This window comes from Chiloscyllium punctatum, chromosome 1 (assembly GCF_047496795.1).
Source record: "Chiloscyllium punctatum isolate Juve2018m chromosome 1, sChiPun1.3, whole genome shotgun sequence".
NCBI classification, from domain to species: domain Eukaryota; kingdom Metazoa; phylum Chordata; class Chondrichthyes; order Orectolobiformes; family Hemiscylliidae; genus Chiloscyllium; species Chiloscyllium punctatum.
The window spans coordinates 44,176,193-44,189,702 of NC_092739.1; the positions used below are offsets into that span (position 1 = coordinate 44,176,193).

A 13,510-nucleotide genomic window follows, 5' to 3' on the forward strand; every position below is an offset into this window, starting at 1 on the left:
GCAATAAACGATTAATTTCCTCATTACTTAGATACCAGATTTTGGTAATTCACGCACTGGACCACCCAGATTAGATTAGATTCTCTACAGTGTACAAACAGGCCTTTCGGCCAAACAAGTCCACAGCGACCCTCCGAAGAGTAATCCACCCAGACCCATTTCCCTCTGACTAATGCACCTAACACTGGACAATTCAATGTGGCCAATTCACCTGTCCTGCACATCTTTGGACTGTGGGAGGAAACCAGAGCACTGGGAGAATGTGCAAGCTCCACACAGACAGTCGCCCAGGGCTAGAATCGAACCTGAGTTCCTGGCACTGTAAGGCAGCAATGCTAACCACTGAGCCACCATGCCGTCCATAATCCTTCCCCATCTCACTGCTCTATATCCTCTCACCATTTAGATAATCTTGTTCTTTTCTGTTCTTCCTTCAAAATTGTCAATTTCACACTTTTCTACATTATACTCCAATTACTAGATCTTTGCCCACTCAACTAACCTTGTATCTTTTGGTAACCTTGTGTCTTTTTCAGAGCTTATTTTCTTAGCATCATTCTGTCATCAACAAATTGGGCAGTTATTTATTCTGTCCCTTCATACAAGTTATTTCTTTCTAACTTGTCAACTGTTGAGGTCCCAGCACTTATCCTTTCACCCACCATTCATTACAACTTGCAAACCTGATAAATACCTACACATGTCCACTACCTCGTTCTAGTTAGTCAGCCAATGTTCTACACAAGGTAGTGTACAATCCTCTACACCAGGAACCACTTCTTTCTTCAATGTATCAAAACGGTCTAGAAATCTTAGGGCCATACATCCACTGATTCCATTTTCTCCATATCATATTTTGAAGAACTCCAATAAGTTATATAAAAAGGATTTCCCTTTGACAAATTCATGCTAACTTTGCTCTGATTATCGTGAACTTATCCAGATTTCCTTACATAACTACTGAAATAATAGCTTCTAACATTTTCCTCATGGCAGATGTTAAGCTTCCTGCTTTCTTTTTCCTCCCTTTTTAAACAAAGAGATTAGATTTGCTATCTTCCAACCTGACAGGGCTTTCCAGAATAGAGGGAACTTTTGCACAATTAAAACCAACGTATTAACTATCTCAGTAGCTACTTTCCAAAGACCTTCGGATGATGTCAATGAGGCACTTGTCAGCCTGCAACTTTGAACAATTTACCTGAGAATTGGTATTCATTTTCTTGAGTTCTACCATCCCTTCCACGACGTGATTTATAGTTACTTCTGGGATGTTACTTGTGCCCTCTATAGTGAATAGAGATGCAAGTTACCTGTTTGTTTCCTCTAATGTACTCTGTAGTTTTTACAGTGCAGTTCATTCACTTATTGGCTTTCCTGTTTAGCTGACGCAAAGTAGCATACATGTTGAAGTTAGATTGAGTCTTCTAAAACTCTTGGACTTTTTGTTTTGAAAACATGTCCCTGACTACATCACCATTCACAAAATTTGGAAGTCCATGTGCGCAACTTCATGAGGTCTGCCGTAAGTGACTTGGGTTGTTAGTCTTTCCAAAAACAAATTCTCGCTTCAGCAAGTCTTCCATGTGGCAATCTGTGTAAACTGTTGTTAACTTATTTTTCTCAGGTTTCTCAAGTTTACTCATGATTAGTTCTTTTAACTTGCATGAAATTGTAACAAGTCTACTAGCTCTGTAGATAGCTGTGCTTATTTTGTCATGTGTTTTGAAAATGAATACCCCAGGAAGAGCTGGGAAACAGGCTTGAACAGATCAAGATTGATGAAGTTGATGTGCTGGAAATTTTGGTAAACATTTAAGATTAATAAATCCCCAGGGCCAGACCAGATTTATCCTAGGTTGCTCCGGGAAGCGAGAAAGGAGGTTGTGAAGCTGCTGGTGAAGATCTTTGCTTCCTCACTCTCCACGAGAGTTGTACCAGAGGATTGGAGGGAGGCAAATGTTATTCCTCTTTTCAAGAAGAGGAATAGGGAAAACCCTGGCAATTACAGACCAGTCAGTCTTATATCTGTGGTCAGCAAGGTTTTGGAAAGAATTCTGAGGGATAGAATTTATGACCATTTGGAAAGGCATAGCATGATTAAAGGCAGCCAGCATGGTTTTGTGAGGGGCAGGTCATGCCTCACCAATCTTATTGAGTTCTTTGAGGAGGTGACAAGACAGGTCGAGCAGTGGATATGGTGTATGTGGATTTCAGCAAGGTTCCCCATGGTAGGCTAATTTATAAAGTCAGGAGATATGGGATACAGGGAGATTTGGCTATCTGGATTCAGAATTGGTTAGCTGACAGGAGGCCGAGATGGTTACAGATGGAAAGTATTCTGCCTGGAGGTCAGTGGTGAGTGGTGTCCCTCAGGGTTCTGTTCTGGGGCCTCTGCTCTTTGTAGTTTTTATAAGTGACTTGGATGAGGATGTTGAGGGGTGTGTTAGTAAATTTGCTGATGACACAAAGGTTGGAGGTGCCGTCGATAGTATCAAGGGTATTTATTGCAGGCCGCAGTGCGACATAGACAGGATGCAAAGCTAGGCTGAGAAATGGCAGATGGAGTTCAACCTGGATAAATGTGAAGTGATGCATTTTGGAAGGTCAAACTTGAATGCTGAATATAGGATTAAAGATAGAATTCTTGGCAGTGTGGAGGAAGAGTGGGATCTTGGTGTTCAAATGCATAGCTTCCTCAAAGTTGCTACCCAAGTGGATAGGGTTGTTAAGAAAGTGTGTTTTGGTTTTCATTAACAGGGGGATCGAGTTTAAGGTTTTGCTGCAGCTCTCGAAGACCCTGGTGAGACCACACTTGGAACATTGGGTCCATCTCTATTTGCCTTATTATAGGAAAGATACGGAGGCTTTGGAGAGGGTGCTGCCTGGACTGGAGGGCTTGTCTTACGAAGAGAGGTTGATTAAGCTCGGATTTTTCTCGCTGGAGAGGAGGAGGAGGAGGAGGAAGAGGGGTGACCTGTTCGTGGTTTATAAGGTAATGAGAGCAACAGATAGTCATTAGCCAGAGAATTTTCCCCAGGGCAGGATTGACTGGCACGAGGATATTAGGAGGAAGGTATGGGGGAGATGTCAGAGGTAGGTTCTTTATGCAGAGAGTTGTGAATGCATGGAATGCGTTCCCAGTGGTGGTGGTGGGAGCAGAGTCATTAGGGACAGCAGTGAATTGAGGGGTGCGTAGATTAGGTGTGGTTATTTTATTTTAGATTAAGAATAATCCTCGGCATAACCGTGGGCCGAAGGGCCTGTTCTGTGCTGTACTTTTCTATGTTCTATTAGCCTGTTTCCAATTTCTTGGTATTTCTCTCTAGTCTGTAATTTTCAATATCTCTCAAATCTCTTCACTAGAAAGGGTTGATCACCTTATTGGGATTGTATTATACACCCATAAGAATCAGCAGGAAATTGAGAAAACAAATCTATCCGGAGATTTCCGTTAACTGTAAGAATAATAGGGTGGCTTTGGTAAGGGGTTTTAACTTTCCAAACATAGTCTGGGACTACCATAATGTTAAGGGTTTAGATGGAGAGGAATTTATTAAGTGTGTACAAGACCATTTTCTGATTCAGTATGTGCATGTATCTAATGGAAAAAGTGCAAAACTTGACCTACTCTTGGGAAATAAGGCAGGGCAGATGACTGAGAGGAAGCACTTTGGGGTCAGTGACCATAATTCTATTAGTTTTAAAATCGTGATGGAAAAGGATAGACTGGATCTAAAAGTTGAAGTTCTACATTGGAGGAAGGCTAATTTTGACGGTATTAGGCAAGAACTTTCAAAAGCTGATTGGGGGCAGATGTTCGCAGGTAGAGGGACAGCTGGAAAATGGGAAACCTTAAAAAATGAGACAAGGAGAGTGTAGAGATAGTATATTTCTGTCTGGGTGAAAGGAAAGGCTGGTAGATGTCTCAAAAGCTGGATGACTAGAGAAATTGAGCGTTTGGTTAAGAAAAAGAAGGAAGCATACGTCAGGTATATACAGCAGAGATCGAAGACTTCTTAGAGTATAAAGACAGTAGGAGTTTACTTAAATGGGAAATCAGGAGGGCAAAAAGGTGATATGAGATAGCTTTGGCCAATAGGGTTAAGGAGAATCCAAAGGGATTTTGTAAATTGAGGACAAAAAAGGGTAACTAGGGAGAGAATAGGGCCCCTCAAAGATCAGCATGGCAGTCTATGTGTGGAACTGTAAGAGATGGGGGAAGATACTAAACAAGTATTTTGCATCGGTGTTTACTATGGAGAAGGACATGGAAGACGTAGAATACAGGGCAATAGATAGTGACATCTTGAAAAATGTCCATATTACAGAGGAAGATGGTGCTGGATGTTTTGAAATGCATAAAGACGGATAAATCCCCAGGACCTGATCAGGTGTACCCTAGAACTCTAGAAGCTGGGAAGTGATTGCTGGGCCCCTTGCTGAGATATTTATATCATCAGTAGTCACAAGTGAGGTGCCGTAAGATTGGAGGTCTACTAATGTGGTGCCATTATTTAAGAAGCGTGGTAGGGAAAAGTCAAGGAACTATACCCTGGCCTGACATCGGTGGTGGGCAAGTTGTTGGAGGGAATCCTGAGGGACAGGATTTACCTGTATTTGGAAAGGCAAGGACTGATTAGGAATTATCCACATGGCTTTGTGCATGGGAAATCACATCTTACGAACTTGATTGAGTCTTTTGAAGAAGTGACAAAGAGGATTGATGAGGGCAGAGTGGTAGATGTGATCTATATGGACTTCAGTAAGGCATTTGACAAGGTTCCTCATGGGAGACTGGTGAGCAAGGTGGGGTCTTATGGAATACAGGGAGAGCTAGCCATTAGGATACAGAACTGGCTCAAAGGTAGAAGACAGAGGGTGGTGGTGCAGGCCTGTGACCAGTGGAGTGCCACAAGGATCGTTGTTGGGTCCGCTACTTTTCTCAATTTATATGAATGATTTGGATGTGAACATAGGAGGTATAGTTAGTAAGTTTGCACATTACCCCAAAATTGGAGGTGTAGTGGACAGAGAAGAAGGTTCCCTCGGATTACAATGGGGATCTTGATCAGATGGGCCAATGGGCTGAGGAGTGGCAGATGGAGTTTAGATAAATGCGAAGTGCTGCGTTTTGGAAAGCAAATTAGAGCCTGACTTACAGACTTAATGGTACCATCCTCAGGAATGTTGCCTCGGGAACAAAGAGACCTTGGAGCGCATGTTCATAGTTCCTTGAGTGAGAGTTGCAGGTAGATAAGATAGTGAAGGTTGTGTTTGGTATGTTATCCTTTATTGGTCAGAGCACTGAGTACAGGAGTTAGGAGGTCATGGTGCATCTGCACAGGATATCAGTTTGGATACTTTTGGCATATTGGGTGCAATTCTGACTCCCTCTTGTCTTATTGGAAGGATGTTGTGAAACTTCTAAGTCTTTTCTGAACCCTTTCAAGGATGTTGCAAGGGTTGGAGGATTTGAGCTACAGGGAGAGACTGAATAGGCTGGAGCTGTTTTCTGTGGAGCGTCGAAGACTGATGGGTGACCAACAAAGGTTTATAAAATCATAGGTATGAATAGGATAAATAGACTAGGTCTTTTCCCAGGGTGGGGGACTCCAGAACCGCAGGGCACAGATTTCGAGTGAGAGGGGAAAGACTTAGAAGGGACCTACCGGGCAACTTTTTTATGCAGAGTGTGGTGCATGTATGGGATGAGCTGCCAGAGGAAGTGGTGGAGGCATTTAAAAGGCATCTGGATGTGTATATGAATAGGAAGGGTTTAGAGGGCAATGGGCCAAGTGCTGGCAATTGGGTCTAGGTTGGATTAGGATATCTGGTCAGCTTGGACAGGTTGGTTTAAAGGGTCTGTTTCCGTGCTCTACATCTGACTCTGTGACTCTTAGGTTAAATTTGCTAAAGTGCCATCTAGTGTTGGCAGCGTATTCTACAGTAATGCTGAATAATTACAAGACATCCAGGTTTCAGAAGTTTGGATGGTCTGTGCTACAAAATAAAACAAAAGGTCTTGAATCTCAGAATAAGATCTTTTACTTACAGGAGAAATCCAGCTCTATTTTACTGTGGATGTGTGTGTGATAGGTACACTGGGTGCATGACAACAGGATCATAAATTGAGATAAACTATTGGCAAACACAGCACTTTCAACTTCTGAAAAGCTTCATTTAGATGTTTCATAAGTGTTACTAAACAAAGTTTGTCACAAAGTCACGTAATGATACTAGGATAGCTGACCAAACACTTGGTCAAGAAAGTAGATTTAATAGCTTCAAAGAAGGGAGTGAGGCAAAGAACTTTGAGGTGGGGCAGAGGTGAACTCCAGAGCTTGGGGCCTCTAATTAAAGGGTGGCCTCCAAGTGTATTAAGCAAATTCTTGCTGCAGCACTTTGTCAAACTGTACTGGCTATTTTGGCTCACATTGGCTTCCATCCAAATGTTGAATGCTGTTAAATGTGAAGCTGTTGTAGACTTCAAATGCTGTATATTGGTAATATAAAATCAGCGATTTTAGTATGATTTGCACAGTAGTAAACTAATTCTGAGTAATGAAGAGAGATGTAAATATAGTGTCAATAATATCGCAAGGATGATTGTAAAGAAGCTTTTCAACAGAGGAATCAAAAGTTTGATTGCAGGTGGCTTTAAAGGAAGAGAGGAATGGAAAGGCATATAGATTGAGAAAAGGAAATTTAGTGTGTGACCAAGACAGTTGAAGATATATTTATACAGTTAATTAAAGGTGAACAGGTTACAGTAGTATTCAAGATGACATTGGTGTAAATAGTGAGGAATGACCTTTGTTCAAGTAATCCAGATGTAGAATTGGTTTGGACGGAGATGAAGAATAATGGAGGAAAGATATCACTATTAGCAGTGGTCTACAGGACTGTTGAGAATATTTATGAATCTTTCAGAGTGACAACTAAACTAACTGACCATGGAGCTGTGATCTAGGAAGCACTCAGGTGCAGGGAGCAAAAAATAATGCAGTGGCACTGATGATAGCACTGGGAGTAGATAGACACTGTCCTCTGCAGTAAAGAGCATTAGTCCTGAAGGGCAATGTTACTGAAATAGTGCCAGAGTTCAGGATATCTGCTTGGAAGGGATGAGGAGGATCCAGTTTTTTGCAGTCCAGATAAGTATCGATGATATAGGCAAGACAAGGAAGGAGGTTCTGCATGGACAGAATGAGAAACTAGGCATCAAATTGAAGAGAACCTCTAGTGTAATAACCTCTGCGTTATTATATTGGCTGTGTGCCAATTGGCAGAGGGCAGATAAGATGAGTGAAATGAATGTGATTCCAAGAGTGGTGCAGGAGAAGTCAGTTGTGGTTCGTGGGACACTGGCATCCATACAAGGAAAAGCTGGGGGCTGTTACTATTGGGGCAGTCTGCATCTGAACTATGCTCGTGCCTGGGATCTAGCAAACCAAATGACGATGAATATAGAGAGGGCTTTAAAGAAAACTGTGTGGTTAAGGGATTAAGCTTGGGTAAATGTAGAAAATTCAAGAAGAGGGTCAAGGCAGGAGAGCAAATTAATAATGTGAGATATAAGGTTAAAAGTAAGGTGAGGTCACCATAGTCCTACATATTGTAGAACTAGTCTCTCATTAGAAAAAGAGGGAAGGGTGACTGGTGATGGTTTAATCTGAGGATCACCATGCTTCAAGTGAGGAGAGAGATTGAAAAGGAGTCCTTCATGGTAACCTCAGGTGTTGCAGGAATTGAAACCCATTGCTCTGCATCACAAATTAGCAAGGCAGGAAGGGGTAAGAAAAATAAACGTAATAATGCACCAGTCAAGACTGGATGTGGTAAAGATAACAGGATAAGTAAACGGAAGTCTCAAAAAGGTTTTGGTGGTCTCCTTATTTAAGGAAGAATGTAAATGTTTTGTAGCAGGTTCCAAGGAGGCTTGGTAGATCGATACCTGCAATTCATAGATTGTCTTGTATGGAAAGTTTGGATGGACTGGGCTTATTCTTCTTTGGAATTTGGGAAGTGAGGGGTACTGATTCTTTTTTTGTGATGAGTCCAGAGCTAGAGGGCACATTTTAAAATTGGACTTCATCCTTTTCGGGCAAAGATGAGGTAAGCCTTTTACTGAGGCTTGTGCAACTGTGGAACTCTGCCCCGAAGTCAATAGAGGCAGGATGATTAAATGTCATTGACACAGATAAATGCATTTTGTTAGGCAAGGGAATCAAAGGTTATCAGGAGCAGATGGGAATATGGAATTCCAAATACAAATAGGTCAACCATAATCTTATTGAATGAAGAAAGAGGTTTGAAGGGCCGAATGGCCAATTCCTCGGAAATTGTATCTTCATATTTATTTTGTGGTCAACAGTGGGGAAAGGGAATAAATGCTCAAAAGGCCATTTCGAGGTGATTGTGTTTCAAGGAGGTTGGGTAGGGTGGGAAAGATGAAGGGCAAGAGATGGGGAGGAATAAGGCAGTGAGTCGTATTAAAATTAAATTAACTTAAATAAGAATTTTAAGTTTGGAGCATTATCAATCAATCAACAGATTTAAATCAGGAAAAGCTTTATTCTCTGCTCGGTTCATATCCAGTCTTTTATCCCCTGCCTCTGGAGAGAGAGCGCATATGGGTGGCACGGTGGCACAGTGGTTAGTACTGCTGCCTCATAGCGCCAGAGACCCGCGTTCAATTCCCACGTCAGTGTCTGTGTGGAGTTTGCACATTCTCCCCGTGTCTGCATGGGTTTCCTCCGGGTTCTCTGGTTTCCTCCCACAGTCCAAAAAAAGATGAATTGGCCATGCTAAATTGCCCGTAGTGTTCGGTGAAGGGGTAAATTTAGGGGAATGGGTTTGGGTGGGTTGTTCTTCGGAGGGTCGGTGTGGACTTGTTGGGCCAAAGGGCCTGTATCCACACTAAGTAATCTAATCTAATGGGAGAGTAGAACTTGGTGGACGGTAAGATTCGTGATGTTCCTCTTGCTATGGTATATACTTCGCTCCTGACACATTGCAATCTCATCTAGTTTATGAATGTTCTTTCATCCCTTGTTTGGTTTTCAAACAGTTGCTTTTCATGGACAATTTGTGCTGTCACCTTAAACTCACTTGGATTGAATTGAATCTGTCAAATTGGATTTCTGCAGGATCCAGTCATCAGTGTGAGTTAGATTTGAACTCCACTCCTAGACTTGTAAGATTCAACATTATGTAGTCTGTTGTATAAATAGGTTAATTATAATTCTTGGATGAATAATTTATAAAAAGATTCTTCTGTAGTTGTGAACAAAGTCTTAAATAAGAGACCAGATTTTATTTTCATGAGTTAGCTTTTAGGTTGGAAGGAAAACAAAAAAGCAAGCAAGAAAATATATTATGGTTTTATTAAATTGATGGTACAAATGTTGCATTCAAAATGTCATGTAGTCAAAGATTTAAGACTGAAGAAGTCATACCAGACTCTGTTAACTGTTTCTCTCTCCACAGATGCTGCTAGACCTGCTGAGTTTTTCCACCATTTCCTATTTTTCTTTCCAATGATATATTGTTTAATTTCTCCTACTAAATATTTTGTGATTTATCAGCATTGGTAATGTTCAGAGCCACATATGTTGAAGTTAACAATTTTATTCACTCATTGACTGTGTCATTTACAAGCTGTGGATAAGACACACCCTTCATTTTTTAAACTAATCAATGAGCTCAGTATTGTCAAACAGTAACACAAAAAAGATTTGAATGATCAGCATTTGAGCTGATTGTTATCACCAATGATGCTCTTCTCTCCAGTCTGAGCTGTGATATTGCTTAGTGATACTGAAGTCAAATACTTAAATGAGAAAACTCTATATCTGATGCTGGATTTTGTTTAACTTTCGTACTTTACAATATTTGTAGTCTGGATTCACAGGTCATGGAGTTACTTCCTCTCCTGAAGAGCCACTTGAGATTGAAATTCACTTAGTTAACTGCCATGCTTTTTTTTTGTGGAGTACATCAGTGAAGCAGAACCGTAAAAAGCTGATGGTATTGAAACCGGCTGCACATATTCCTATTCATAGGACATCACTAGCAACACCATTTATCATTGATCCTTGCTGTTCAGGGTGTGGTGATGACCACATTCTTGAACTGCTTTTGGTAGCATCCTGTTATGAAGACAGTTCCAGGATTTTAACTCAGCAACACCAATGGAGTGACAATATAGTTCCAAGTGAGGATCATGCAGTTGGGAAGGAAATTGGCAGGTGGTGATATGAGACAAAATGTTTTCTTTCACCCAGTGGATATGGTCTGGAATCCTGCCTTAGAGTGAATTGGAGATGGGTTTAGTTGAGGCATTCAACAGCAGACTTAATGGTTATTTGAAAAGGAACATTGTGCAGACTTACAGGGAGAAGGCAGGAGAATGACACTAAATGAGATGCTCGTTTGGTTGGGAAGGGATGCAATGCTGACATAATTGGCTTAATTGCCTCTGTTTGCTTTGTATCAATTCTGAGATTCAATGAGACATAATTTCCCCCCAAAGTTAATTGATATATTAGCATGAAGCCACAACATTTTCCAATTTTTTTTCTTCTGTCACAAGCAAGCATTAGTCACAGAAATAACGGTAAGCACAATTCAATAAAAAGGTAACTCCCGTGGATTTTGGGCTGAGAGATTGATTCATGATTGGCGACTATTAAAATGCAGTAGGTAATATCTTCTGCAACATCTTGTCTCAAATTTTGTAAGAATATTATCAATGAAGGTTTCAGTATATATACAGCAATCATATTGTAATTTCAGAATCACTCTTCATTACCCATTTTGTCAGTGTATGGGAAATTTATTTGACTGGAAAATTTCTGCAATTATAACCATGGAGCTTCTAAGTTAGCAAAATGATCAAAACTAAACCACTGTGCTTTCTTGTTGTTGAAGGGGTTAATATGCAGTGAGAATCTTCAATGCATCTCTCATCTTGCCATCCTTCTCTTCCTCCGTTTTGCCAATTTACTGCAGAAATAATTCTCCCCTTTTGTGCTTCAGCTATTTTCACAAATCTACTGCTAAATTTATTTATACTCGCTTGTTAGCTTTACTGGTAAGATTTCTGCTTGCTTCTATTCATGGGATCTCCAAAAGAACAAAAAAATGATACATAGAATCATGAGTCAAACAGGAGAAAAATGGCATTAATGAATGTAAAAAAACTGAAATATTCCAGTGAATCTTAATGTATTTTAAATTGCAACAGTTACACGTTCATCTCTTTGCATTCTACAACATAAAGTGGAGTCAAAGTGTCCGGTGGCATGAAATGTGACGCATAATGGAGCTAAAGAATGCAATTGGGTTCTGAGTTTTGCTTAAAGTCTACAACTCCTCACTTTTAAATGTCATCTTAAGCACATACAAGTTGGCGGTTATGATCTCTCACTGTTTCTTTCTCTTCTTTTCTCCCCATATCTCTCTATCTCCTCCCTCTTTTTCAGGAAAAGCTTTGATGCTGCATTTGGGCTGGTCCGCCAAGCTTGTTTCCATCCAAGCATTGTCCCTTTCACACATAGCTTTATCGATCCTCTCTTATCGTACATTCTCCTACTAAGGGTGGGAAGCCTGAAAGTAAAGCTTTAGATTTAAATTTTTTTTTTACTTACAGAAGCTTATGTATTTTGCAGATTGCCAAGAAATGCACTTCCACTTCTGCTGCAGGACCAATGATCACAAAATTCATTATTGCCAAACCCGTCCACAACAAGAACATTGTAACAGGTTATTCTCCCAATGTTCTTTTGAGATTTTCAGATTTTTCCTCTTGTATGAATTTTATTCAAACATGTTTACTTGTGGTTTTGTTGTTAATTTGCAGGTAGAGTTCTTCCTCAAAACACGCTTGGAACTGCCCCAAACACTATCACTATGTCTGAAGGCAGTGCTATTGGGTCCAATTTCAACTCTGCAGCACAACAGACAGCCAACAAGATTGCTATCTCTCCACTGAAATCTCCAAATAAGGTTTATTTTCTCTCACTCTGTGTCTCGTACACCTGGACAGCACAGTGCTAGGAGGTGCCTGGAGAAGAAATATTTATTGTTTAAAATTTGTAGTTTGGAATTGATCAGTTTTATTTTAATACAAATTTTGTGAATTTAAAGCAAAAAGACCAAGTCTGAGTTTTATTAATGTTCCCATTTCATTCCTCCTCTGAAAATAGATAAAAGTAAAATAGCATTGGGTACTGAATAGCAGTCAATGGCAGTGTTTCTCTCCTTTTTGAGGCCTGATTTTGGGCTTTGCCTTCTAGTTTGACAAGGAGGCTGCTAAATAAGAGAAGAACCCATAGTGTTAGGGGCAAGATCCTGGCATGGTAGAAGATTGGCTGACTGGCAGAAGGCAGAGAGTGGGGATAAAGGGGTTCTTTTCAGGATGGCACCTAGTGATTGAAGTTCCACAGGGATCAGTGCTGGGACCACAACTGCTCCATAATATAGTTAATGGTCTGGATGAAGGAACTGAGGGCATTGATGCTAAGTTTGCAGATGGGTGGAGGGACAAGTAATGTTGAGGAAGCAGGAGGTTTGTAAAGGACTTGGACAGGCTCGGAGAGTGTTTAAATGGCAGATGAAACAGTGTTGGAAAGTGAGAGATTATGCACTTTGGTAGGAAGAATAGAGGCAAAACTATTTTCTAAATCAATGGAAAAGCCTTTGCGAATCTGAAATACAGAGGGGTTTGGAAGTCCTAGTTAAGGATTCTGTTCAAGTTAACATGCAGGTTCAGTTGGCAGAAAGGCGAGGCAAATGCATTCAAGAGGGCAATTCATGAGAGCAGAGATGTACAAATGAGGTTGTGTAAGGCTTTGGTCAGACAGCACTTGGAATATTGTGAGCTGTTTTAGACCCCACCTCTAAGGAAGGATGTGCTGGTGTTGGAGGGGTCCAGAGGAGCTTCTCAAGAATGATCTCAAAGATGAAGGGCTTGTCCTATGAGGAGTGACTGAGGATTCAGAGTCTGTACTCAGTGGAGTTTGAGGAAGATCTGATTGAAACTTAGAGAATACTGAGAGGCCTGGAGAGAATGGACGTGGAGAAGATCTTTCCACTAGTTAGAGAAACTAAGGCCTGAGGGCACAGTCTCTAAGTAAAGGAATGACCCTATAGAACTGAAATGTGGTGGAATTTCTGCAGCCAGGGTATGGTCAATCTGTGGAGGCCAAGCCTTCTGGAGTGTATTTAAGACCGATAGGATCTTGATTAGTAAGGGGATTGAAGTTATGGGAAGAATGCAGGAGAACAGTGTTGAGAAACATCAACTGTGATTCAATGACAGAACAGACTTGATGGGCAGAATGGCCTAAATCTGCTCTTATGATCTTATGGAATCTGTTTTTAAGAGTAGTTTTAACCGAGTTATTTGTCATTGGCTGACCATTAGTTTGAGAAGAGGATCAACTCTGAGTGGGGAAACTTGACCTGCCCAATGTGCCCAAAGACTAGCAGGAAGTCCTTCAAG

The 13,510-nt window shown here is 40.8% G+C and overlaps 1 protein-coding gene across 4 annotated transcripts in view; it reads left to right on the forward strand.

Moving 5' to 3' along the window:
* lin54 (lin-54 DREAM MuvB core complex component) overlaps positions 1-13,510 on the forward strand; it is an 86,907-nt gene that overhangs the window by 27,127 nt on the left and 46,270 nt on the right. For all 4 annotated transcript variants that reach the window (XM_072552305.1, XM_072552396.1, XM_072552128.1 and 1 more), the window contains exons 4-5: positions 11,676-11,769; positions 11,867-12,012. In XM_072552305.1, coding sequence (XP_072408406.1) covers positions 11,676-11,769; positions 11,867-12,012 — 240 coding nt within the window. The remainder of the gene's footprint in view (positions 1-11,675; positions 11,770-11,866; positions 12,013-13,510) is intronic.